Raw genomic sequence first — 27,337 nt, 5'->3', positions numbered from 1 at the left:
TGAGAAGGAACTTAATGCCCTCCACGAGAAGCAAGAAGCGCACTGGTACATACGGTCTAGAGTGGCTGAAATTCGGGACAGGGATAAAAACACGAGTTATTTTCATCATAAAGCCTAACAAAGGAAAAAGAAGAACACCATTAAAGGGATTTTTGATGAAGAAGGGGAGTGGCAGTGAGATGGTAACAAGATTGAGAAGGTGGTCACCAATTATTTTCAAGGCATTTTTGGGTCGAGTATGCCTTCGGATTTGGGTATTGATGAAGTGTTGCAGCATGTCCAAAGTACAATTTCTACTAAACAAAACCTCGATTTGCTCAAGCCTTATATGAAGGATGAAATTTTTGCGGCTCTTAATCAAATGCACCCTTGCAAAGCTCCCGGACCCGATGGTATGCATGCAATTTTTTATCAGAAATTTTGGCATATTGTTGGTGATGATGTAACTAGTTTTGTTAGTGACATTTTGCATGGTTATTCATCTCTTGACCTTGTAAATAGAACTAATATTGCCTTGATCCCAAAAGTAAACGAACCAAAAACTACTGCAGAGTTTAGACCCATAAGTCTTTGTAATGTCCTCTACAAGCTTGTTTCGAAGGCCCTTGTGATGAGATTAAAATTAATTTTGCCCGGAATTGTTTCTGAGAACCAGAGTGCTTTTGTTCCGGGGAGATTAATTACTGATAATGCGCTGATTGCAATGGAATTATTTCACACCATGAAGAAAAGGAGTAAGGGTCGAAAGGGTACGATAGCACTAAAATTGGACATGAGTAAGGCTTATGATAGAGTGGAATGGGGGTTTTTGCGTAAGTTATTGCTTACTATGGGATTTGATGGCAGATGGGTGAATCTCGTAATGATGTGTGTGTCGACGGTGAAGTACTCTTTCATTATTAATGGGAGAGTGTGTGGGGAGGTGGCTCCTACCCGGGGCTTACTGTTTCGGGGTTTTCTGATGTCCTGCGGGAGAGTTACAACACCGAGACTGGAACCGGCCGCCTGTACCTGCAAAATAACGGAGACTCCTGAGAGCTCCGCCTCCAACGGTCAAGTTAGTACCTGATTAAGGAGTAATTAATGCGGAAATTAAAGTGGTTTAGTCTCTCTAGGTGAGAGTGTTTAAAGTACAATCCATGTGCTATTAGAGTTCTCTCTCTTCTTCTCTCTCTTTTTCTCCCTCCTCTTAATGAGGATTAAGAGGAGTATTTATAGTCTTGAGAAGCGTGCCACTCTCTAGGTTTAGGGTAAACCTAGGGCTGACCGGGCCTCTAAACAGGATTGGGCCTTGGTGGCCGGTTTTCCCATTTGGCATGGGTGGACACGTGGCGTGTCTCGATTGGTCCGCAGAGGACGAGTCTGTAATTGACACGTGGCAGGCTCCTATTGGCCTACGTGAAGGACACGTGGCGGAACCTGGTTGGTCCACTTGTCAGACTGTGATTGGAGGATAAAAATCCCCTAATCATTTGCCCCTCACAGGTGGCACGTGACTGGTCACGTGTCGCCTGTGACAGGTGTCGCACGGTGATAGGCGACGGCCTGCTACAGGTGTCACCTTGCAAACGGCCGAGAGATTTTCCCGCCCAAATTTTGAATTTGGAAGCGACCCTTCGCCTTCTCACTTTGCCTATATAAGGAAGTGCTGACTTCGGTCATTTTCACATTTGAGAACTTTGCGAGAACATTCGGACCCCTGAACTTGCTCTGACATTTCGGACCTTTTCTGCCTACCGCCTGTTCTGACAAGCCGACTGACCCGGATTTCCAGAACTTCATCAACCGTCACTCGTTCAGGTAACTCAGTTCTCTTACTCTTAATTTTCTTTTTATTTTTTGAAATGGCACCACGGAAGCACACGACACGACCTAAGTTAGTGATCAGCCGGTCACCGGGGACGGCTGAATCTAGGACTAGGAGTGCCGCCTGCCCTTTTCTGGACCCATCTTTGCCCTTTATACAAAGTCCGACTGTATCTGTGTCTATGCAGAACGTGATGGCCAGAACAAAAAAGACTGTCATGATGTCAAACTCAGACGGCTCCTCCCAAAGGATGCTCCTTAGTGAAACATCTGACCAGGCGCCAGATGTAGAATTGAAACGAGGCGGCTGCCAAGCCGACAGTTCTGAGAGAGGGGGCAAGGTGGTCCCTTCCCATCTTACCGTTGATACGTCTAATTTTCCTCCTGCTCCTTCTAAGGGAGAGGAGGCGGGCCCCTCTGGGAGAGGGGAGGAGTCGTCCTCTTCGGACTCGTCAGAGGACGAGTCCGAGTCCAGCTCTTCTGGCCACAGTTCTCCAGGCTCAGAAGAAAGAAACAGTCGCCTACAAGAGGCGAGGCTTTCTCATGCAGTTGAGAAAGGGGACAATTGGGCGGAGCCGTCCGCCTCTCACAGAGAGGAAAACACCCCCTACTACTGCACGGTACCCCGGGGCCGGATCGCAACCATGCAAGACAAAGTGGAGAGCTTTATTGCTAACCACAGAATGGGCCCGGAGTTTTTACTGTTCGTGCCGGATCCAGAAGACACTGTCGTCTGGCCGGCTGGTACCAGCTATGATGACGGCTGCTTTGGCTGCTATGTGGCGGCCATCAAAGCTGGACTGCGCTTCCCATTACATCCGGCTGTTCAGCGGATTTTAGATGGGTATGATTTGGGGTTATGGCAGTTAGCCCCCAACTCTTGGGTAAACGTACTCGGCTATGTGGCCGGGTGCGAAATGTACGGGGTGGAGCCAAGCTTCGAGGCTTTCGCCCACATGAACTATCTCAGCCGGACCCCTAAGTCGGGCGGTACCGGCTGGTATCAATTAACAAGTCACAGGGGCTACCTCATGACGAGAGGTAAGGCGAACAAATGGAAGGATTGGCGGAACACCTTCCTTATCATCGAGGGTTCAGACACGGAGCTGAACAAACGCTTTAACAAGTGGAATAGGGATCCGCCTCTTCTCGCAGGCGGCCGCAGCATGCCGCCTGTTCCCCCAAAGGCTAAAAAAGAGATCCTAGACAGAGGACTCTTCAAAGTAGAGACTAGGGTGAACTCTACTTCAGGGGTACGAGAGCAAGTACCCCTGAACTGCGTCCCGAGCTTTAAGTGGCTCTATGACGAGTACTTTTTGGCCGCCTGTGGCCTCAGCAGTCGGTGCTCTAGAGGTAGCCGGCCTGACAAATACTCTGTTTTTTTCACGCCTTGTTTACTTGAGATTTTTACTAACTTTGCTGTTTATTTTTTGCAGCTGACGCCATGAGCAAAATAACAGCATCCAAGACTGCAGCGGCCATGTTGCGGGCCTCTCTCATGAAACAGTCCTGTACCGACTCCCCCAACAAGGGGGCACCCTTGGTAGGCCTCGAAACTCTTCCTCTTTTAGGAGTTGTTGTCTTATGCATATACTAACTTTTTTTCTTTTTTTTTTTTTTTTTTTTTTTTTTTCAGTCGGGCACTCCAAGAGCTTCTTCCTCGCAACAGCCGGACCCCAAGGCCCGGAGGACGACTGTTGCAAGCTCTCCTGGGTCTTCCAGGAAAACAGTGGCGGCTGAAAAGCAGCCGGCCACTTCTTCTAAAACTCCGGCGGGGCCGCCTAGAAGTATGGACAATTACTTGTAAAAACCTTCACTTGCTTTCTTCTTGACTAGGTCTAACTTGCTTTTTTACGCTTGATGCAGCCGGCCCTCAGGAACCTGACTTGGTAGAGGTAGCCAAGTCCATGATCAAAGCAGTTCCTCCATCTGAAAGGGAGGCGGTCAGGGGTGTCGGCACCCTTGACCTTGATGGGATTGCAGGGGTCCTTGCTGAGGTATACTTAGCATTTTTTGTATTTGAGTTCCAGGACGCCTGTTATCTTGTTTGGAAACTGACGTCTGTTCCCTTTTTACTTAGGCCCTGCTCCGAGTGAACGGCCTTCGCAAGCCGCTTGATCGGAAAAACAAAGAGGTAAAGGCTGCAAAAGCTATGGCCGCCTCTAACTGTGACAAGGCAATGTTTCAAATTGCCCAAAATGAAGTTCTGACAATTGATATTCTTTATTATCAGGCGCAGGCTACCGCCGCTATCCGGGCCCAGTTAGAGACGGCCCAGAAGAGGAACAGCGAGCTGGAGGCGACCGTCTCCAACCTCAAGGCCGAGCTTAAACCTCTCCGCCAAAAGATACTCTCCTACGATACCATGGAAAAATCCTTGGCTAACGTAAAAGAACGCCTGGTGACCCAGGAGAAGAGTCTAACCAAAGAGCTCTCGGAGAAGGCTGACCAAGAGAAGAGAGAGCTCACGGAGAAGGCTGAGCAAGAGAAGAGAGAGCTCGTCCGAGAGATGATTGAAGACTCTTCCCAGATCCAGCGCATGACCTGGAGCCGCCTCTTCCCCAGTGCCGACTTTGCCTCGTGGGAAAAAACGTACCGCCAGTGTTCTGAAATATATAATCAAGAGATCCTGGCGGCTGCTGAGGACGAGGCGTTGGAGGAAGCCTTGGTTGAGGATGAGCCGGTTGTGGCGCTTGTGCCACTTGGGGGTAAGGCATCAAAAGAGGATGCAGCTGAAGCCGAGTCTAGCAAGAAGAGTGCTGACCAGGCGGCAACTGCTAATACTGAACTGCCCCCTTCTTAAGCTTAATGTATTCTTTCCACGGCCTGCGTGCCGTTTGATTGTATTTACCCGGCCAGGGGGCCGGGGTTCTGAATATTTTTATCTTCATTAATGAAATCATTTTTTGATATTGCATTACCCTATATCGACTGTCTAAGTGTTGAATATTTGATATTGCATTGTACACTATCGACTGTTTTGCATGGCCGATTGTAGACAGGTACGGATGGTCCGCCTATGCCCCTGGACGACTGGTTGTCTGTTTCCAAGATGGGCGATCAGTCGGCCATTTATTCAATCGGTCCGACCAAGTAAATAGTATTACCTAGTCGCCAAGGAATTAAGTAGGATAACAAGCGGCGGGTACCGGTTGTTTCCCTTTATTGCCAATGTTGGCTTTTAACTCGTAATTTGTTAACCTAGCAAGAGTAGTGGTTGAGGGCCCCTGTTTGTTAAAAACAGGCGGACGACTCATACCTTTTAGGCTCCATACTAAGTTTGAGTGACTATTAAGTTAACATAAGAGTTACTTAGTCTTCGTCACAATCTAGATTGAGTAGTAGAGGTACCAGACGACGGAGGCCGGCTGATCCTCTTGATTTGCCAATGTTTGTTGGCTATTAACTCAATAGGTTACCTAGTAGGAATAGGGGTTTGAGTGCCCTTGTTTGTTTAAAACAGGCGGACGACTCAAACTTTTTAGGTTCCATACCAAGTTTGAAGGAGTGACTATGAGTTAACGTTGGAGTTACTCAGTCGCCGCCACTTATGTTTGAGAAGTAGAGGTACCAGGCGGCGTAGGCCGGCTAGTCCCCTTGATTCGCCAATGTTTGTTGGCTATTAACTCAATAGGTACCCCCTGCATTTATCCCAAGTAATACAGGCGGTCATCTGACTCAGATGTCAACTGCTACCACTGGTTTGGTTAGTGATAAGAGTTATCCTTGTCTCAAAAACGGCTACGTGGTTGCCCTTGGGGACAGTCGTATAGGTGCCGTGTAATTAGTTTATAGAACAATGTTCCACCCAAAAGGGAGCTGCTCTCTGCGACGAATTTCATCCGGAGGGATGCCGTCGGACGCCTGCTATGATGTTGGGACAGGTCGTATTAGTTTTGTAAATTGATCAGGTGGCTTGGCGCCTGGTCTGATCATTCGGCCTGTGGCCTTGGTAAGTTCTTGGTGAACGTAGGTGCTAAGTAAAAGGAGGGTAGCCGCCTGTTAGGCACAGGGTCGACCAGGCCCTAATCTTTTTAGCTAAGTATTGTGAGTAAAATACTCAATGGAGAGTAGCCGACTGTAAAGGAACAGACGGCATGCCCCTCTGAAGATAGAGTGAAAAACTCAATGGAGAGTAGCCGACTGTAAAGGTACAGACGGCATGCCCCTCTGAAGATAGAGTGAAACTCAATGGAGAGTAGCCGACTGTAAAGGTACAGACGGCATGCCCCTCGTAATACAAAATTGAATAGTAAGTGCAAACTTTGTTAAGTAGCTCTTTACTTTACATCATTCAGAAGAAATATTTTTTAAGGTTATCTACATTCCAAGTTCGAGGCAACGGTTGTCCGTCTGGTGTTTCCAGACGGTAGGTACCGTCCCTGACTTCCTCATAGATTCGGTAGGGTCCTTCCCAGTTGGGAGTTAGTTTGCCAGACTCATTAGCCCTTCCAACTGCTTCCATTTTTCTAAGTACAAAGTCCCCTACTTTGAGTGGACGCCTGTGTACTTTTTTGTTGTATGATCTAGTCATTCTCAGGCGATAGATCTCATGGCGCAAAACAGCATTGCCCCTCTTTTCAGGAAGTGAGTCTAATGCCAGGCGCATGGCTTCCCAGTTTGCCTCTTCGTCATATAGCATTACTCGCAGAGTCGGCTCGTAGTGTTCTATTGGAAGGACAGCTTCCGCACCATAAGTTAGGAGGAATGGAGTTTCTCCAGTCGCCCCTTTTTCAGTCGTCCTAATGGCCCAGAGAACATGTGGTAGTTCATCCGCCCATAGGCCGCCTGCTCGTTCAATCTTTTTCTTGAGACCGTCTGAGATGATTTTATTAAAGGCTTCTACCTGGCCGTTTGCTTGTGGACGGCCGACAGATGAAAAGTAGTTTGCAATTCCTTGGTCACCCAACCAGCTTTTGAGAACAGGCGTCTCAAATTGGGGACCATTATCAAAAACCATAGACATGGGAACCCCAAACCGAGTGATGACGTTTTTCCAAATGAATGAAATTACATCTTTCGTCTTTATTCCCTTTACAGCCTCCGCCTCTACCCATTTAGTGAAGTAGTCAACGGCAACAAGTATATACCTTCTGCCGCCTGTAGCAGGCGTATATGGACCCAGAATGTCCATGCCCCACTTAGCAAACGGTAGTGGGCTATGAATGGTAGTGAGGTCAGTAGCCGGACGGTGAATTAATTTGCCAAACCTTTGGCACTTGTCACATTTTTTCACCATCTCCATAGCATCAGCTTCTAAGGTAGGCCAGAAGTAGCCCTGGCGCCTTGCCCTTTGAGCAAGCGTCCTTCCACCTATATGTGAAGCACAGTAACCAGAGTGGAGATCGTCTAGTATCTCTCGTCCCTTTTCTGGAGTAACGCACTTTAAGAAGGGTTGTAAGTACCCCCTTTTGTGAAGTTCTCCCTTTATCATTTCAAAATTGGTGGCTCGTCTTTTCAGTGCTGCCGCCTGTTGATGATCATCCGGCAGTGTACCGTTTGTCAGATATGCCCTGATTGAATCCATCCAGGTTGAGCTTCTGTCTAGGATTCCAATAGGGTTTTCCTCGATGCTTCTCTTCTCCATTACTTCCCAAAAAACAGTTCGGGGAGTATCGGAGGAGGCGGATGATGCTAATTTTGACAGTGCATCTGCCTGGTTGTTTTCTGATCTCGGCACTTGGATCAGATGGAAATCCTCAAGGGAGCCGACTGCTTGTCGGACCGCCTGTAAATACTTGATCATGGCCGGATGGGTTGCTTCGTATTCGCCATTGTACTGACTTACTATCAATTGTGAATCAGAACAGGCGTCTATTTTTCTTGCCCCCGCCGCCTTGCACATGCGGATCCCGGCTAGTAAAGCTTCATATTCTGCCTCATTGTTTGAAGCCTGAAAACTGAAGCGTAGAGCATACTCGAACCTGTCGCCCTCTGGAGATTGACATACGACGCCTGCTCCACAACCATTTGAAGTAGAGCTTCCGTCCACATATACCTTCCAGACTTGGTCTGGAACTTGAGAGTCAGGAGGACGAGTCATCTCTACAATAAAGTCAGCAAAAGCTTGCCCCTTCACTGCTTTTCTAGGCTCGAAAGTAACTTCGAGGCTCTGAATTTCTATGGCCCATTTGATCATTCGTCCTGACGACTCCATGACGGTAAGGGGCCGCTTGATTGGTTGGTCGGTATACACGACGACTACATGTGCCAAAAAGTAGGGCTTCAATTTTTTTACAGCCATGAAGAGTGCAAGACCAAATTTCTCCACTAGGGGATACCTCAACTCGGCATTTTTCAGTACGTGACTGACAAAGTAGACCGGGAGCTGACAGCCGTCCCTTTCAGCAAGGAGCACAGCGCTTAACGCATGATCAGAGACGGCCAAATACATGTAAAGTACTTCTTTGGGCAAAGGGCTGACCAGCCTCGGCAAGGAATGCAAGTGAACTTTCAATTTCTGGAAGGCGGCCTCAGCATCCGGCCCCCATTCAAACCTTGCCTTTTTCTTAATTGCCTGGAAAAAGTATAGGCATTTGTCGCCTGATCGGCTTAGGAATCTCCCCAAGGCCGCCAGACAACCTGTTAATTTTTGAACCTCTCGGACGGTACGGGGCGACTGCATGTCGATGACCGCCTGCACCTTCTCAGGGTTCGCCTCTATTCCTCTCTGATTGATAAGGAATCCGAGAAATTTCCCAGACTCAACTCCAAATACACATTTCTTGGGATTGAGCATGACATGGTGCCGCCTGAGTGTGGCGAAAGTTTCTCGGAGGTCCGTCAGATGATCTTTCTGAAGTTTAGTCTTGACAATCATATCATCAATATATGCCTCAACATTTCTCCCAATTTGATCAAAGAACACTGTGTTTATCATTCGTTGGAAGGTAGCCGGGGCATTCTTAAGACCAAACGGCATAACAGTGTAACAGTATAACCCCTGATCAGTGACGAAGGCCGTCTTCTCCTGATCTTTCTTCCACAAAGGAATTTGATGGAAACCAGAGTAGGCGTCCATAAAGCTCATCAAAGCATGGCCGGCTGTTGAGTCGACCAGGCTATCAATTTTAGGCAGAGGGTAACTGTCTTTGGGGCACGCCTTATTCAAGTCTGTGTAGTCTACACACATTCGCCAGGTACCATTCGGCTTTTTAACAAGAACCACATTTGCAACCCAGTCTGGGAAGTAACATTGCCGAATGAACCCTGCATCAAGTAATTTTTTAACTTCGGCGGCTGCCGCCTGACTTCTTTCTTCGCCATGGTTCCGCTTCTTTTGCCGTACCGGCTTCTTTTTTCGGATCCACAGCGAGTTTATGTACTGCCAGATCAGGACTAATGCCTGGCATCTCATGGACTTCAAATGCAAAGATGTCCTTGTATTCTTTCAATAAGTTGTGAAAGTCGTCACCAAGGTTTCTCAGAGCAGTCGTCCCAACTTTGACTGTTCGGTCAGGACGTGAATCGTCTAAGATCAGGTCCGCATGCTCACCAGCCGGCTGAGGGCGGAACTCAACCGGCCGCTCCTCTGCCAATGATTGCTATTTTCTTGCTTTTCTTGCGGACTCTGTCTGGGACGCCTTTCTCTTTTTGTCGCCTGTTTCTTGAACAGGCGCACTCTCCTTGACATTGTCAAGGTCTGTTTTTTCTCCACTTGACCCAGTGGCCATAACAGTGGGCTTGACATCCGAGAGATAACACTCTCGGGCCATCCTCTGATCTCCCCTTAGGGAGCCGACTGTTCCATTATCCCTCTCAAACTTAAGCAGCATAAGAGACGGGATTATAACAGCCTTGGAATTATTCAGGGTTGGTCGACCCAGAATCATGTTGTAGGCCGAGAGTTCCTCTACTACTAGGAACCGGACTACCATGTGTCGTCCTTCCCCTTTTTCGCCCAGACGAATGGGTAAATCTACTCGTCCCAGTGGGTGGACGACTCCTCCTCCAAACCCTATTAAAGGGTGAGAGGCCGGATGTATGCAGTCCGTCTGATATTTCAGTTTTGACAGACATTTGCTGCTGATGAGATCTGAGGAGCTCCCGGTATCTATGAGGATTCGGCCAACTCTCTGGTTGGCCACTTTACATTCAATAACGAGAGGGTCGTCATGCGGCCCCCTTACCCCTCCTAGATCCTCTTCAGTGATGACAATCTCAGGAAATGTATATTTGGACGGCCGTTCTTGGTGAACGGAATTTACATCTAACCGCCTTATATTATCTTTGTTGCCCCTAATAGTGGGGCCGCCTCCTGAGAAGCCGCCTGCAATGGTGTAGACGACTGCATCGTCTGTATCGGAACTGTCGGCCTGTTGATTCTTTTTGGCCGACTGGTTTTTTGAGGAAGTGTTCCCCGTAGATTTCTTGACATAAGTGTCAAGATCACCTTGCTCAGCCAAGCGGTCTAGGTACCGCATGAGACTGATACAGTCATTGGTGTGATGACCAACGTCATCATGATAAGCACAGATTTTGTCTTGGTTCCGGTTGTTTGCAGAACCCTTCATGGGGACCGGCTTCTCAATTGAGAACCGTCCCTTTATTTCTTTTAGGATAAACTGGTTGTCCTTGTTAAACACATACTTTGGGGAGTATGGTTTGAATTCTTTTTTCTTCTTCTGGGCCGGCTGTTTAGAGGAATCGGCCGCCCAGACCTCTTTTCTTTTCTCCTCTTTGTTAGACGACTGTTTCTGTCGTCCTTCTCTTTTGTCGAACCTTTTCCCGTCCGACTGTTTTATTGTACACAGATCAGTCGCCTGTATATAGGCTTCTGCTTCAATCAAGGCCTCTTGAAGAGTCGCCACCCTTTTTCGAACTAAGTCAAATTTGAAGGTAGACCCGTCTTTGAGACCTCTAAAAAAGTCAGTATAAGCTACCTCATCCGGTAACCCTTGAATCTGTATTCTCATCAGGTTGAACCGCCTGATGTAAGAACGAAGCCCCTCCTTCTCGCCCTGCTGAATTGTTCCCAAATCAAGGGTCGTTTTCTTCGCAGGGATGTTCATGGCGAAGTTGGAGGCAAATAAGTAAGCAAGCGTCCTGAAGCTGTTTACACAACCAGTCGGCAGGTTGCCGAACCATTGCTGTGCGATTCCCTTGAGAGTCGCTGGGAAACACTTGCACCAAGTGGGATCATCCAACCCTTGAAGGTACATCAGGTTGGTGAATGCCATCAGATGGTCTTCTGGGTTAGTAGTGCCGTCATAGGCGCCTACTAGTACATTTTTTACTTTGGCCGGCTGAGCGGCTTCAGTAATTTCCTTGGAGAAGGCCGACGGCTGTTCACCAAGTCTAAGCAACCGTAGCTGCCAGTCCATAGGTTGGACGTTTTTTGCTGCAGGTCCACCAAATGGAGGTGGCTGCATAAAATACTGTTGTTGCGGTACAAACGGTGGGTTTGGTACCGCCTGGTCGCTATGAAAGCCTGACTGACGGGAGGTGCCGCCTGACTGACTCTCATGATACGACTGGATATGCCTCATCGAGGTATTTTGTAAACTTTCTTGAAAATTTGAAGTAGAGGCCGACTCTGACAGTCGGTCACTCTTCTTCTGTTCTAACAGCAGACGAGCGTCTGTGTATGTTTTCTTCGACCCGTCCGCCTGAATGTGACGAACAGGTTTCCTATTTCCCGTAGGATAACGGAATTTTGTGAAATCAAGAGCAGGTGACTCCCTCTTCTTGAATTTAGGATGAGGAGTTGCCTCTCGCCCTTGAACTGGCTTCCTCTTCAGTGAAGTGGAAGGTTTTTTGGCCGACTGCTCTTTGACTGAAGCAGGCGGCTTTTTGTTGATCAACTCTTGAATCTCTCCCTTGAAGTCCCTCATGAAGGTCATGAGTTCGTTCCTTGTGATGGGAGCAGACCCATCAGTCGGCTGTTGCCGAGCAGGCGGTGCGCCTGCTGGCTCGCTTCCTGTTTGAAGATGCTCCCGTTCCCTCCTTTCGGTATGACGGGTACGTCGGGCCCTTAGGGTCCCGTCTGGAGCTGTATGAGTTTCCACTTCAAATTCACTTTCGGTGTCATGGTCCGACTGAACTTGAGGGTCGTTTAGGGGACGCCTCTCTTCAGGAGTCGGTACAGACTTGGATGCCATCTCAGAAGTACTCTCCCCACAGACGGCGCCAAAATGTTTCGGGGTTTTCTGATGTCCTGCGGGAGAGTTACAACACCGAGACTGGAACCGGCCGCCTGTACCTGCAAAATAACGGAGACTCCTGAGAGCTCCGCCTCCAACGGTCAAGTTAGTACCTGATTAAGGAGTAATTAATGCGGAAATTAAAGTGGTTTAGTCTCTCTAGGTGAGAGTGTTTAAAGTACAATCCATGTGCTATTAGAGTTCTCTCTCTTCTTCTCTCTCTTTTTCTCCCTCCTCTTAATGAGGATTAAGAGGAGTATTTATAGTCTTGAGAAGCGTGCCACTCTCTAGGTTTAGGGTAAACCTAGGGCTGACCGGGCCTCTAAACAGGATTGGGCCTTGGTGGCCGGTTTTCCCATTTGGCATGGGTGGACACGTGGCGTGTCTCGATTGGTCCGCAGAGGACGAGTCTGTAATTGACACGTGGCAGGCTCCTATTGGCCTACGTGAAGGACACGTGGCGGAACCTGGTTGGTCCACTTGTCAGACTGTGATTGGAGGATAAAAATCCCCTAATCATTTGCCCCTCACAGGTGGCACGTGACTGGTCACGTGTCGCCTGTGACAGGTGTCGCACGGTGATAGGCGACGGCCTGCTACAGGTGTCACCTTGCAAACGGCCGAGAGATTTTCCCGCCCAAATTTTGAATTTGGAAGCGACCCTTCGCCTTCTCACTTTGCCTATATAAGGAAGTGCTGACTTCGGTCATTTTCACATTTGAGAACTTTGCGAGAACATTCGGACCCCTGAACTTGCTCTGACATTTCGGACCTTTTCTGCCTACCGCCTGTTCTGACAAGCCGACTGACCCGGATTTCCAGAACTTCATCAACCGTCGTTCTTCATGGAGCAAAAGCTAGTCGTAATGGGCCGATTGTTTCTCATCTTCTTTTTGCAGATGATAGTATTCTTTTTGCTAGATCTAACCGACGGGAATGCGAAGCCATAGTTGATATTCTCAACAAGTACGAAGTAGCATCTGGGCAGAAAATTAATTATGAAAAGTCGGAAGTTTCTTTTAGCAAAGGTGTTAGACAAGGGCAAAGAGATGAATTGATGAGTGTTCTGAATATGCGACAGGTTGATAGACATGAGAAGTATCTTGGAATTCCTACGGTGGTTGGTCGTTCAAAAAAAGCAATTTTTGCGGCTATTTTGGATAGAATGTGGAAAAAGCTCCAGGGATGGAAAGAGAAACTTTTATCTCGTGCTGGGAAGGAAGTACTTTTAAAGGCAGTCATCCAAGCTATTCCGACATATTTGATGGGAGTTTATAAATTTCCATGCTCAGTTGTTGAGAAGATTGGAAGTGCGATGGCTAGGTTCTTTTGGGGTCAAAAGGGAATGAGACGAAAGGTTCATTGGCGGAGTTGGGCAGCAATGTGTACTCCTAAATGCCTTGGAGGGATGGGGTTTCGTGACTTGAGTGTCTTTAATGATGCTCTCCTTGGTAGGCAAGCGTGGCGTCTTGTTTTCAAGGATGGCTCTCTCCTTAGTAAGGTCATGAAAGCAAAGTACTACCCGAATTGCGATTTCCTAGATGCATCTCTTGGCTATGCGGGTAGTTACTCATGGAGGAGTATATGGAGCTCAAAATCGTTGGTTAAAGAAGGAGTTATTTGGCGCATAGGGAATGGTTCGACGGTAAACGTGTGGAGGGATCCATGGGTTGCGGATGAGCTTGGGAGATTCATTACATCCAAGCCTTGTGAAGGTATTAACCAGGTTAGTGATTTAATTGATTTTAGTCGCTTTGAGTGGAATGAGGACTTGATTTCTGCTCATTTTAATGAGAGGGATCAAAAGTGTATTCTTACTATTCCACTTAGTTTGAGGGAGCCTAAGGATTTGTTAACTTGGGCTTTTTCAAATGATGGGTTATATTCTACCAAAACTGCTTACATGCTTGGCAAAGGTTGTAATATGGATGATTTTCACCGTGTTTGGAGGACCATTTGGGGCTTAGAAGTAACTCCTAAAGTTTGACACTTCCTATGGCGTTTATGTACGGGAACTCTTCCAACTCGTGCTCTTCTTGCTGAACGCCATATGGTCGACGAAACTGCCTGTCCTCGGTGTGGGGATGCGGTGGAATCAAGCTCTCACGCTTTATTTGATTGTCAGCGTGTTCAGGAGCTCTGGGAGGATAGTGGGTGTGCTGAACTAATCCAGAGGAGACCTGCTGATTTGTGCGAAATGGTGGTGAGTTGGGAAGATGCGAATGTGAAGCTCAGGCAACGTGTGGCTTTCCTTATGTGGTGTATATGGGGGGAGAGAAATCTGAAGGTGTTTGAGGGAAAATATACCCCAAATGCTATTCTCTTGGCTCGTATGCACAGGTATGTTGATAATTTTGATGCCTATAGCAAAAAGATTTATACCCCTGCCCCTGTAAAGTGTGCTCGCAGCAGCTATTGGGGTTTGGTGAGTCCGACTCACCGCGGAAACAAACCCCTACCCGAGGAACCACTCGCAATAATTAAAATCATAAAGCATAAATAAATAATCACAAAGAAAAGATAACGAATCTTACCCTCGAAGCGAGCTTCGCCCAAAAACCGGGGCTCTTACTTGAAAGCTACGAGCACGTCAAGCGTCGCGCCTCCGACGGTATCCACCCACAAAAAGGCGAACACAACTTTAAGGTCTACTACCTGGGGGTTAGCGAGGTCCGACCAAAACCCGAGTGTTATATGAGTTTAAGAGTTTTCCCAAAATTATAGAATGCTCTTTTTAACTCCCACTCAAGCATCATTTCCAATGCCCCAAGTTGGGTATTTATAGGGAATGATGGGAGTATGAAAATCTCTCCCATCAATGTGGGACAATGAGATTTTCACATTTTATTTTAAAGCTAAAATAAAATTATTAAGCAAACTAGTAATAATCAACAAGTGTCAAGCATACATGAGAGAGTAGGTGAGGACCACTTGGAGATGGGGACCAAACTTGCTCCCCACTCTCTCCCTCACCTTGTGCCACATGGCAACTCCACTTACTCCATAATCTAAGCTTCCCCTTATTCACGGCCCTATGGCCCGAGCCAAGTCACGAGCCAAGCCCGAGCCCGGCTCGAGCCCAGCCCGCACCAGCTGCTGCTGTGGCGCGGTGCGGCGCTGCTGCTGCTGTGCCTAGTCGCGGCTGGCCGTGGCTGCCAGCACGGTGCGCCAGCTCGTCTTGCCCCTAGCATTCGGATGCTCGGGGCACTCCGATGCTAGGGGTATTTTCGGGAATATTGTTGATTTATTATTATTTTGCGCGTCTCGTCTTTTATCATTTAGACTCGACTTCCGACGATCGGTTTCGACGCTCTAAGCTCGAATTACCGACGTCTAGTTATTTAACACTCGGGCGACAAATTAATTTCTTCCGAATTAATTCGTCGAGTTGGTTCGCATATATTTGCTTGGGTGTGACCCGAAGGGTTCAGTCAAGATTAAGCTCTAATATTAATTATATTGATATTACTGATCGGAAGCGGCCTCCACCCAGGCATTCCGATCACTTGACCTTACTGAATATATTAGCTTTCTAATAATTCTGAACCCGCTATCAGAATAATACACTTGTTCGAAGGACACTATTCCTTTCAATCAGAATAGCCCTCATCCTATGTCTCTTCATGTCTCTTCATGAATTACAGAGTAAGATTACTAGTCATCTCTGTTACGTCCAGAAGTGTTTCTTGAAATCCGAGTTTGACTGTTAATAAGCAGATGATTTCTAAAATCCATCTGAGCACGACCATGCATTTTTCACAGTCTCGCTCTTCGAGAGGCCTTGTAAACAACAAGATATGTTCCCTATTGTTAGTAGGGGGATATTTCCAGTCTTTTAATGTAGCTTCTCTTACTAAGAGAACTCACCCGCCCAATATCTGTCTTTATAATCCCCAGTTACGGCAGACGTTTGGCGGATACCAAAGCGGACCAGTACTCAAACAAGAGATCTCCCACTACTCATGGTCAAAGGAAAAGAGTTCCGATAGTAATAATGAGAAAATACTTATGACGATTTTTAAATCTCTTAAAGTATCCTCATAGGTCGATCCAGTATGGTTCTAAACCAATACCTGTGCAAATGATTTATATCCTCATAGCACAAGAAACGGTGCTATAAATCATACTACACACTAATCTCTGATGGTCATCAACCGTCCACAAAATATGATCTTGATTAGAGATAATTTTCGATTAAAATATTCAATGTTCACTTAATAGGTGTTTCTTTATCCAAGCCATTGACTTGATACCCTATTTTGAATATTTATTAAAATCGAATGGACTCATTATTTAATTCTAAACCACAATTAAATAGTTTTGTGGAATATTTAGAAATATTTTATTCCACTATGAAACTTCACAATGTTTCATCTTATGATAAATGGTTTTTCCCAAATGTTTAAAGAGTAATACTCTTCATAAAACATTCATAGAAATCACACCCAGATTTGATATGCTTGATTTCTTTCATGCAATTATGAATGTTGTCGTTCACTTATTGCATAGGTTTAGTTATAATTACTTTGCAAACCTTAGCATCTTCATTATCCACCATTTCCATAATAAGATGATAAAATTTTGAGAGTTTTAATGGATTACATGTGATTCAGGATTTATTGTCCAAGCAATGGCTCCCACTCATTTTTATGATTCGAGACCTTCTACTTGACAACCTACAATCATCAACGTTCAACAACGAACTTTTCCATTTAACATCTTTCCTTATTATTGCCTTTAAGGCAACAATATTCTTGATACGTGTCGTTTACCGTATAAAATTAAATATTTATTTTCCTAACTTAACCTTCAAAAATATTAACAACTAGTAAAAGGGTAAGCAAGGGTCGATCCCACGAGGAGACTTTTAACTCTTTAATCAAGGTTTAACTAGATATATTACGGAAACTTATATACTATACATTTATTCACATATGTACATAGAATGAGGGGGTTTGTATGATAATAATCAACTAGTACTATAATGAAAAAATATAGAATTTAAACTACTATATACAATCGATGACATACTTAACCAACTCCATTAATAACATTTACTCAAATTAAACTATTGGTGATTATAATAAACCGGACTCGCATAATTAATCAACTTAATTACCAGACTAACTGTAGAGACTTTAGTAACAAAGACTCCCTGTCTTCCCTTATTTTAAACCAATTTTGAACTAAGCCGAAATTGACTCTAAACCAATCTAATTAACACAAATATGGTCGCAACTTGCATGAATTAGTCTTGGCAGCATTAATATCTAGGAGACCTCATTAGTTCTAACTAATCCGATCACATAAATGTCAGATTATTTAGATTGAAATTGCTCTCTAACTTAAACCAAACCATAATCGCAGACTCGATTTAAAATTAGGGACTACTCTTCTATACAATTTAAACTAAGCTCAACCATATAGATAGCAATACTTTACAATCCAACAATAGAAAGGTAACAATCATAGCTGAACTGCAAAATTAATAATTAATACCTAGCAAATTCAAATAGCCGTAAATTGAAATAAACCATGCAAATAGATTATAAAATCAATAATCAAATCATCACACCAATAATCCAATAAAAGTAATTAATCAATCTTAGCAAAAACAATCCAAAATAACAGTAAATGGAACAATTGAGTAAGAAGACTTATGAACTATACTCCCAAGAACAACCGTACAAGACCCAAATTCGACCCCGCGAATTGTCGTCGTTCTCGTTCAACCTTGGACTCGAGACTAAGCTTCCCTCCAATGGCTACCTTCTCTGCTACAATTGCCCAATTATGAGTCACTCGGACTACCTCACTCGTGTATTTTCTGGTTAAGTTGTGTGTTTCTAATTGGAGAAATACGAGCTGAATTTATAACCAATTGCATGAACTGAATTTGCGAATTTTTCTTGGCCAAAACTCTATCTTGTGAATCTGATATCTTCATCGCATTACTCATCGGAGGATTTAGATAAAATTGCAATATTGATGGGATTTGGATGATTATCTTTTCATTGTGATTTGGGTCTTCTGCTGACTTCACGCCTAACTCCTTATCTTCTTCTTCTTATTTTTTTTCCTTTTTGTTTTGCTTCTTTTATTTGATGATGAAAGAGCACGTGAATGTGAATTAGATAACCACACAATTTGGTCCTCCTTTGATGCTCTACAATAGCCAAATCCACTTCATACTCCACTTTCTTTCCTATTAAAAACAAACAAAGTATTATTAAGTATCAGTTATTACAATAATTGCTATAAAATAAAATACTAACATAAAATAAGAACTATAAATATTAAATTGACTAATTTATTAAAATAAATAAAAGAAAATGATTATAAGACTAATATTAGGGACTAAAAATATGGTATATTATACACTTATCAATTCTCAACATATATTTTAGTAGACTCCCTGATGATGCCTTGCTTGGGTTTCACTCCAAGCGACTCACAACGATTTGGGATACCCTTATCGCTGTTGAGCATGGAAATTTTCCTTAAATTCCCACACATTATACATGGATGCACATCCATGTTACCATTCTCAAGCCACGACACTTCTTGCCTCGTGCTTATAAATGGCTTCCTTGCTAAGGATCTAATCCTTGTTAAGGTTTGTGCTTGCAACATCAAAACTCAAATTATATTTGTTTCCATGCGTCAAGAACTCATCCAACTACTTATCTAAGTTCTTTGGATGTTCTTGACTATAATCTAATAATCTAATACTTAGATTAATGTCGATTGGTATTATATATGTACTTCACATGCTCTAAGCATTTAAGTCATCTGACGATTCCATATCATATCTTTACATGATGGATTTAATTCTAGAATTATTCTCACTTTTATTCCATCCATGTAACATTTAGCTCATACAGTTACACTGAGTCTTGCCAAATTGTTCGTTATATGATGTGGTTGAAAGTCTCCTACTAGAGTCTTTCTCGTTTGACTTAGTACTTAGCCTAGCTTATACATAGGTCAAACATTTACTTAGCTTCATACATATGGGTCGAAAGCCTTTCAAAGTTCTTCATGTTTAACATGGTAATTTCTTTTACTCATTTAAACATTTAATTAAGTCTATACCATAGAACTAAATTCCCAACATGTACTAAGTATCGTCTTTAGCTCGGTCCATTGTCGAAAATACTTTCAAATCTAAACATTTAGCATTTGATGGTTGTTTCACAATAGAGTTCGTAAACTTCTTGTTGAACCATTACTTTTGCTCCCACTAAACTTCTTGTTCATCAGAATTTCTATGTTTCTCCATAAGTCAATCCTCTTATTAACTTTATGAGAAAACACGTTCCAATTCCTTCATGCAATGCTTCCTTTAATCCTATGACGGATTCCATGTGCTTGCTCTCAAATCTAGCATTATTTAGATTTTCAAAACCCTTAGACTATTCCATAGTCACTTCCAAAATCCTATTTTGGGTAGGCGGTTTTTGTATCTATTTTGTCATATTTCATATGTGCAATTTTGCTAGATCAATCACAAAAAGACTTGAGCATTCCGATTGGTGAATGGGATTTTATTAAAATCAACTCCTTGATATTAATTATATCCTTTACAACCAATCTAGCTATGTATGCATATACATTTCCACATTTGTTAGTTTTCTCCTTGAAAACTTATTTGCAATCGATGGGTCTTTCACCTTTCATGCAAATTAATCAAGTTTCAAACATGATTTTCAAACATGGAGTCTATTTCGGATTTACATGGTCTTTAACCATTATTCGGAATTTGGATTTGTCGTAGCTATCTTACAAGACATTATTCCTTTACTATCTAATAGTAAATAGTATGCTTGTAAGTCTTAGGTTTGTTTCTAACTTAATAGAAAATTTACAGGATTCAATCCAAGCCTTTGGTGAATTCTATACCTATACGGGGCAATTGCATCAAACACTGAGTTTTAAGGCGCTTTCAAATCCCTTTTATTATGTTGATATTACTCCAACATTTTTAATGTTTTGTGAGTAATGAATTCTCTTTTAAGGCACTTGTAAAGTCCTTTTGAGTATTCTTGATCAAGCATTCTCATGAAGTCCTTTAAGGTCTTCCAAGATTCTCAGTTCTAGTTTGTTGCTAAGTTCGATGGTCATCGAGTTCATTTGTCTCCCACTTGTCGTTTTGGAAACGTGTTACTTTCCAGAAAGACACTACTTAGAGCAACAAACAATTTTTGTTCTCAATTAGGATGTGGAGGTAATACCCGTAGTCTCACTTGAATGCTTACAAAGAGACATGTATATTGTTTTTGGGTAAAAGTTCATTGTGAAACAAACAGTTAGCTCCTACTTGAGCTATCTTAGTCTTTATTGAGCCATTCAGCTCCCACTGAGTCACCTAGCTCTCACTGAGCCACTTTGCTCCCACTGAGCTAGTGAACTCCCACTGAGACTAAGAGCCTTAGAAATATACTTGAAAAGACTTTTAGAAGTTATTTCTATCCATAACTGAATATGGCGTCCTTTCTTAGCTTCGACACATTGTTTAGTGTAACATTAGTCATTTGTGCAAATCTTTAAGAACTTTATAGGAAGGGTTGTGAACCATCATTGTTCGAGTCATTTTCAAATGACACCGAGGTCTCCATGAAGACACACTATGTTCTTTGTGGAGTTATTTATGAAAATTTTCATTCATAACTTTGAGATAGTCACGCTTGGCTCAAGCAAACATCGCTCGATCTAATATAGACGTTTTGATATCTTGCCAAGTCGATTCTGTACTTCACTGAACTCTTGAGCTACTCAAGTCAAGTTTGTTCACATTTGATGAATATAGCCATATCCTTTCAAATTATTTGTGAAACGTTGAAGTAATTGAATCCTCTTTAGCCTTCGGAGTTAACTGTCTATACCAAGAACAATAGCTCTCTGTTTGGTTTCAACAAGTAAGACTTGCTTGTCTTAGAACGATTCCAAATCGAGAAACTATCAAGAGTCTATCTAATAGAGCCTTTGAGTACTTTCTTGTCGATGTGACATTGCTAAAGATGTTCGGAATGCAAATCAAGCCCATGACTTGAACTTAGTGAGTTTATCATGTTTAGGGAAATGTTTGTTTATAATCAGGCATTCTTAACTCAACGCTTGGATAACCATCCCATTCAAATAAATCTCGCAACTATTGCTCATTACTTTGAATGTGAGTCTTTCCGTGTGTAAACGGATCAATTGCTGATTATGGGACATAATAACCATTACTTGTTCCAGCCTTTGTCTTAAAAGGTCTTTAAACAAAACATACGACCTTACAACTGATGTAGCTCTTCTTGCTTCATTCTAAGCTGGTAAGTCGATAACTTAGCTTAACTTCAATAGTTTGAGGTCACTATCATAGTGGAACACTCAAGCAGTATCCGATACTTGTGAAGATAACGAATTGCTAAGTTAACTACAATAACATGAACTCATGAGTTGAAATGAAATCTAATTCCTTTTCTTCGTTCCTTCTTTCCTATATTTCTTATCATACAATATCTCATAATCTTGCTTTAAGAATCATTTCTTTAAGTACCTTGACTCTTATACTTTGTTAGGCATAATCAAGCACCTAGTGCGCCGTTAAACAAAGTTTCATCTTTTCCATTAATTCTTACTCGAATTACTACATCAATGAGTCCTACTCAATTGTGATGCGAAAAGATACGTTGGTTGTCAAACATTGACAATCTTGAGTTTGCAACTCAATACCTCATGTTTTATCAAAACTACCTAGTATTTTGAATACATGATATCCAACCGTCCTTTCGGACTTAAAAGGTCATTCATGAGAATTGTATTTTAGAAATGCTTTTCCTTTCTTTGAGAACTATTCTCAAGGATTTCCTTTACCAATCATGGAAACAATATTATTTGATTTAGAATACTATAAATATAAGTGCTAAGTATAACCATTTATCAAGAACATAATAAGTTTGAAATTTAATAGCATTCATGCAAACTTCAATCTTATTAAACGTCTTATTTACGCATAATAATTGTCCCTATTTGGCGAAAATAAGGCGATTCCAAGATCCGAAGAAACAAAGAGTGGTTAAGCATGCTTTGGCTTGTCTTAAACACTCAATATTCTAGGGTAAGCATTGCCTTGGTAATGGCTCTAAGCCACTCTTGGTTAGACAATCGTCGCATCTAATGCATCTTTGACGATGTGTCTCTTTTGCCACGGTATGTGATGACTCCTCACTCATACCGATGAGTTAAACCAAAACCAACGTGAACACCCGGTGTGCCTTATGCCCCTTGGAGAAGTGATGGAACCTCGCTTTGGCGTAGCCTACCATCATTCTCGTTCGGTTAGTAAGTGTTGTTTTGGAAAGGCAAGTTTGACTCAATATTATTAGGGACCTAGGATATCTATGTTGGTTGATTTAAGTGAACTTAACTAATCATCGCAACATCAAGAAAACCTAAACATGCATCTAACGAATAATTCACACATATATATATAAGCATAAAATATAAAGCGAAATTATAGATGCATATTGGCAACTAGCATGACCCCTTGAGATATTCATATCTTCAAAAGGTCTTCATTTGCAATTCAAGGCTTTGTCTTCCAAGATACGCCGTCTTCAAGACTTAACCAAACTATGCAAAAAAATTAGAGTCTACAACTAGGAATGATCTAAATACTAAAGTACAAAAATACTTAACGGTGCGTAGACCGTATTTAGATTTACAAAAATACATAACGACACGTAGTCCGTATTTTCTATCATAGTCAGGTCCCACTAGTTGCCATTTCATAAAACCTGTGAGAGAGAATATATATATTCCATTCATCCATTCACTATTTGTGAATGGCCCATGCAATTTACAAATTAAAACAAAATAAAATGCATTTAAACAACGCGCGCACTAGTAACTAATCTAGGTGGTTAATCCGATTAACACGCCTAATTAAAACTAGTCAAAGTTGTTTAACCGATTATATAATTTACGTCATTAATAATTGAAGCTCCCACTAAATTCCGCATTTCCTTAATTAATCTAATTAATTAAGTTGGTAGCACCCAAACTTGTCAAAATGATATTTTGCCAATGCCGCTCAAAACCGAGGCCTAGCCTCCCAAAATTTTAATTAAAATAAACAAAATTAATTAAAATAAATAAAACGGCAAAATAAGCAACATCAAGCCTACTACGGCTAGCCACCTCACCGCACCAAGCATACACACACGCCAAGACCACGAACACACGGCCCACGGCACACAGCCGCGAGCTGCTGCCACGGCACAGCCGCGCGTGGCTGCTGCAGCCCGCGTGCTGCTGCCGTGCGTGGTTGCTGCCGCGCGTGTGGCTGCAAGTAAGGCGGCGCTGCCACCTTGGCAGCCACATATGGGCTGCTATGCAGCCCGGCTCGCCAAGGTGATGCAATGCCTCGTTTTGCGTGCCACGGCCTCGGGATTTGATCCCTTTTCGCGAGACAACAATAATTAATTCTAAATTAATTTTAGAACTAATTTAGAGAGCAAAATAAAATTTTAAACAAGTCTAACTTAATAAAATTTTCAAAGTGCAAATAACCAAAATAATTCCAAGAACCATTCTTAATTAAATTGGTTTAGCTTGGTGCAACATAAAATTGAGGCAATTTCTCATTTTCAATTCAATCAATTTAAATTAAACTTGAGAATTTGACAAAGTAAAGGGAAGTTGGAAAAATATGAACTTTAATGTTCATAATGAAAATTCCAACATCTAAATTTTGTGAATCCTTGAAAATTATATCTTCCAACGTGAAGATAACCAAATTTCTATCACAAAAATCGAAACTTTATGTTTCCAATCAACTCAAAAAGATTAAAACATCAAAGTTCAACACAAAATAACATGGAATTTAGTGGTTTTTAAAGTTTCAATCACTTATCACAAATAAAGATTGAATCTTTAACACTTAGGAAGCCTCAAAAAATAAAACTTTCACACTAAAAAGCAATTAGTTTGCCATTATGTGAAAATAAATCAACTTTTAAGCATCAAATACTACCAAGTAAGTGTGCTTTAAGGGGACATAAAAATGCAGAAAATAATGCAAATAATCAACCATATAATCAACTATTTATGCCATTAATTTCAAGGTTAGAAAAGACTTAAAAAATTTCGTCAAAAACGAAAAACCCCTCGAAAAAGGCATTTCTGGTCAGAATTTGGCTAAAATCACAGTTCCCTTGGGGGTAAAAACCTTTCCATAACACTTTTTCCACCCAAAATTCACTAGTCTTGGGCGAAAATCAGGGTTCTGGGCCAAACTCGACATTAAAAACGGGATTAAAATAAATAAAACGGAGCTACTAATCTAATTAGCAACTTAAACCAGAAAATTAAGCCAAAATAAACCTTGAAAAATATGATTATAAAGATAAACGAGCGGGGCTCTGATACCGCTGTTGGGGTTTGGTGAGTCCGACTCACCGCGGAAACAAACCCCTACCAGAGGAACCACTCGCAATAATTAAAATCATAAAGCATAAATAAATAATCACAAAGAAAAGATAACGAATCTTACCCTCGAAGCGAGCTTCGCCCAAAAACCGGGGCTCTTACTTGAAAGCTACGAGCACGTCAAGCGCCGCGCCTCCGACGGTATCCACCCACAAAAAGGCGAACACAACTTTAAGGTCTACTACCTGGGGGTTAGCGAGGTCCGACCAAAACCCGAGTGTTATATGAGTTTAAGAGTTTTCCCAAAATTATGGAATGCTCTTTTTAACTCCCACTCAAGCATCATTTCCAATGCCCCAAGTTGGGTATTTATAGAGAATGATGGGAGTATGAAAATCTCTCCCATCAATGTGGGACAATGAGATTTTCACATTTTATTTTAAAGCTAAAATAAAATTATTAAGCAAACTAGTAATAAATCAACAAGTGTCAAGCATACATGAGAGAGTAGGGAGGACCACTTGGAGATGGGGACCAAACTTGCTCCCCACACTCTCCCTCACCTTGTGCCACATGGAAACCCCACTTACTCCATAATCTAAGCTTCCCCTTATTCACGGCCCTATGGCCCGAGCCAAGTCACGAGCCAAATCCGAGCCCGGCCCGAGCCCAACCCGCACCAGCTGCTGCTGTGGCGCGGTGCGGCTGCGGCTGCTGCCGTGGTGCGACGCGGCTGCTGCTGTGCCTAGTCGCGGCTGGCCGTGGCTGCCAGCACGGTGCGCCAGCTCGTCTTGTCCCTAGCATTCGGATGCTCGGGGCACTTCGATACTAGGGGTATTTTCGGGAATATTGTTGATTTATTATTATTTTGCGCGTCTCGTCTTTTATCATTTAGACTCGACTTCCGACGATCGGTTTCGACGCTCTAAGCTCGAATTACCGACGTCTAATTATTTAACACTCGGGCGACGAATTAATTTCTTCCGAATTAAGTCGTCGAGTTGGTTCGCATATATTTGCTTGGGTGTGACCCGAAGGGTTTAGTCAAGGTTAAGCTGTAATATTAATTATATTAATATTACTGATCGGAAGCGGCCTCCACCCAGGCATTCCGATCACTTGACTTTACTGAATATATTAGCTTTCTAATAACTCTGAACCCGCTATCAGAATAATACACTTGTTCGAAGGACACTATTCCTTTCAGCAGCAAGAGGTGGGTTTCTCCTCCTAGGGGTATTGTCAAGGTGAATGCGGATGCGTCTTTAGCTGAAGAGGGTTAGGCTGGAATGGGTGCTGTGGTTCGTGATGGTGAAGGGAAGGTGCTGTTGGCTGCTTCCCGTAGAGTAAGAGCTTGGTGGCCTCCTGAAGTGGCTGAAGCAAAGGCATTGTGTTTTGCTATTGGCGTTGTCAGGAAGTATGGGTATAAAGATGTCATTTTGGAAACAGATTGCCAAGTTATTGTGAACCGGCTTTCCAAGGGTGCGGTTTACTTCTCCGATCTTGATGGAATTCTAGAGGATATTTTATTTTTACGTAATGATTTTTCTCCTTTTGCTTGGGCTCATGTTAAGAGAGATGGCAATAATGTTGCGCATCATTTAGCTAAATTAAGGCCTTTCGGTGTAGAGCAAGTTTGGGTGAATCATTGTCCCCCGAAAGTTGCTCCATATGTACTCTCGGACACTTTGTCCATTAATTAATGATTACACCGTATGGTTTCCCTCAAAAAAAAAAGTGAATAAAAAGTTCAAATTAAAAATGGGAAAATTAAAATGGAACAATTCAATGGAGTATGTCAAACATGCATATAGGTCTACTGAGCTTACAATATTCATCGATCATATATACAAAAATAAGTACAAGTACTATTGTACTAACATTAATCACAAGTTTCTTACTTATTTGTAGAGAGTAATTAAGGAAAATGATTATTGTTACTAAACTTTGATTCTATCTTGTAGAATAGATATAATTTGTCTACCCTTATATTGGGTTGATCCAACCATCTATTGGTATAGATGTGGTAGGTGATCACAATTGCAATGGTGGATTGGTGGGAAAAGTCAATTTGTCTAATTAGTTAATAGTTAGGTCACTAATGTAGGTCAAATTGTTAAAGTGTTTAAGACACCTTTGAAGAAAAATGATTAGACAATGGGTTCAAGACTTCAAGAAAAAAGTAGAATAAGGATTGGGGATTGAAGCATGCACCATTGACATTTCGCCCTTATTAGTTGTTTAATGGCGTGATGGACTGCTACCGGTATGGTCCATACCAAGGGATGAAAATAGTATAAAAATCAATAATAACAGTATAAAATTAATAATAACAGTATAATACAAAATATGCTCTTTTCTTTTCCCCTCTTTATTCATTGAAAATCTCATTGGAATAGTAACGGTATAGAATACAAAATAATAGTATAAAATCAACAATAATAGTATATTTATCAATAATAACAGTATAAACAAAAAAAATAATAATAATAAAAAAGTACTTGATATGGACAATACCTGATAGTGGGCTATAGTTACTTGCTATGAAAGTAGTCCGCTCTTCTTTGTGTCAAGTTTGGTATTTAGGATCAATATTGACAAGGTTTTGAAGTTGTGGTGCTCGGTGACAACAAATTGTGCTAGTGATGAAGAGAATGGATTCCCTTTAGAGCCAATCCACTCATCATGAGGAGAAATTTCCTCATAAAGGAGTTTGTGGCCGCTTTGTCTCATGGCATCCCAACCATGAGATGAAATCTCCTAAAGTGAAGGAAAGTAGAATCTCCTCATTATGCATTATATAAACTGGAATTAAGCCCCACAAATCTTCATTTATATAATTTGTTATGCTTGTTTTTTACACAATAGAATTTAAAAAATATAACATCAGATCATCAATTGGCATACATTAATTCTCTATTAAATAACATTTCTTTTGCTATAATTGAACACATTTAACATTTATCATTTTA

General features: G+C 42.4%; 1 protein-coding gene across 1 annotated transcript; it reads left to right on the top strand.

The window, feature by feature from the left end:
* The first annotated feature begins 238 nt into the window (after positions 1-238).
* On the top strand, positions 239-13,935 carry LOC110703122. The gene is made up of 2 exons (XM_021880872.1): positions 239-812; positions 12,848-13,935. Exons 1-2 carry the CDS (start codon positions 239-241, stop codon positions 13,933-13,935), a joined length of 1,662 nt encoding a protein of 553 aa, XP_021736564.1.
* The last annotated feature ends 13,402 nt before the right edge of the window (positions 13,936-27,337 follow it).

The sequence above is a fragment of the Chenopodium quinoa genome, unplaced genomic scaffold, assembly GCF_001683475.1.
Source record: "Chenopodium quinoa cultivar QQ74 unplaced genomic scaffold, ASM168347v1, whole genome shotgun sequence".
Lineage (NCBI taxonomy): Eukaryota > Viridiplantae > Streptophyta > Magnoliopsida > Caryophyllales > Amaranthaceae > Chenopodium > Chenopodium quinoa.
The sequence above is the reverse complement of the archived record's forward strand: the minus strand, read 5'-3'. Positions and strand labels throughout refer to the sequence as shown.

Bases quoted from the DNA above. Each gene is read 5' to 3' on its own strand.
- LOC110703122 (XM_021880872.1), top strand. From the start codon at position 239: ATGCCTTCGGATTTGGGTATTGATGAAGTGTTGCAGCATGTCCAAAGT. The intron at 813-12,847 runs GTAAGTTATTGC...TTCTTTTTGCAG, and splicing joins AGTGGAATGGGGGTTTTTGC to ATGATAGTATTCTTTTTGCT.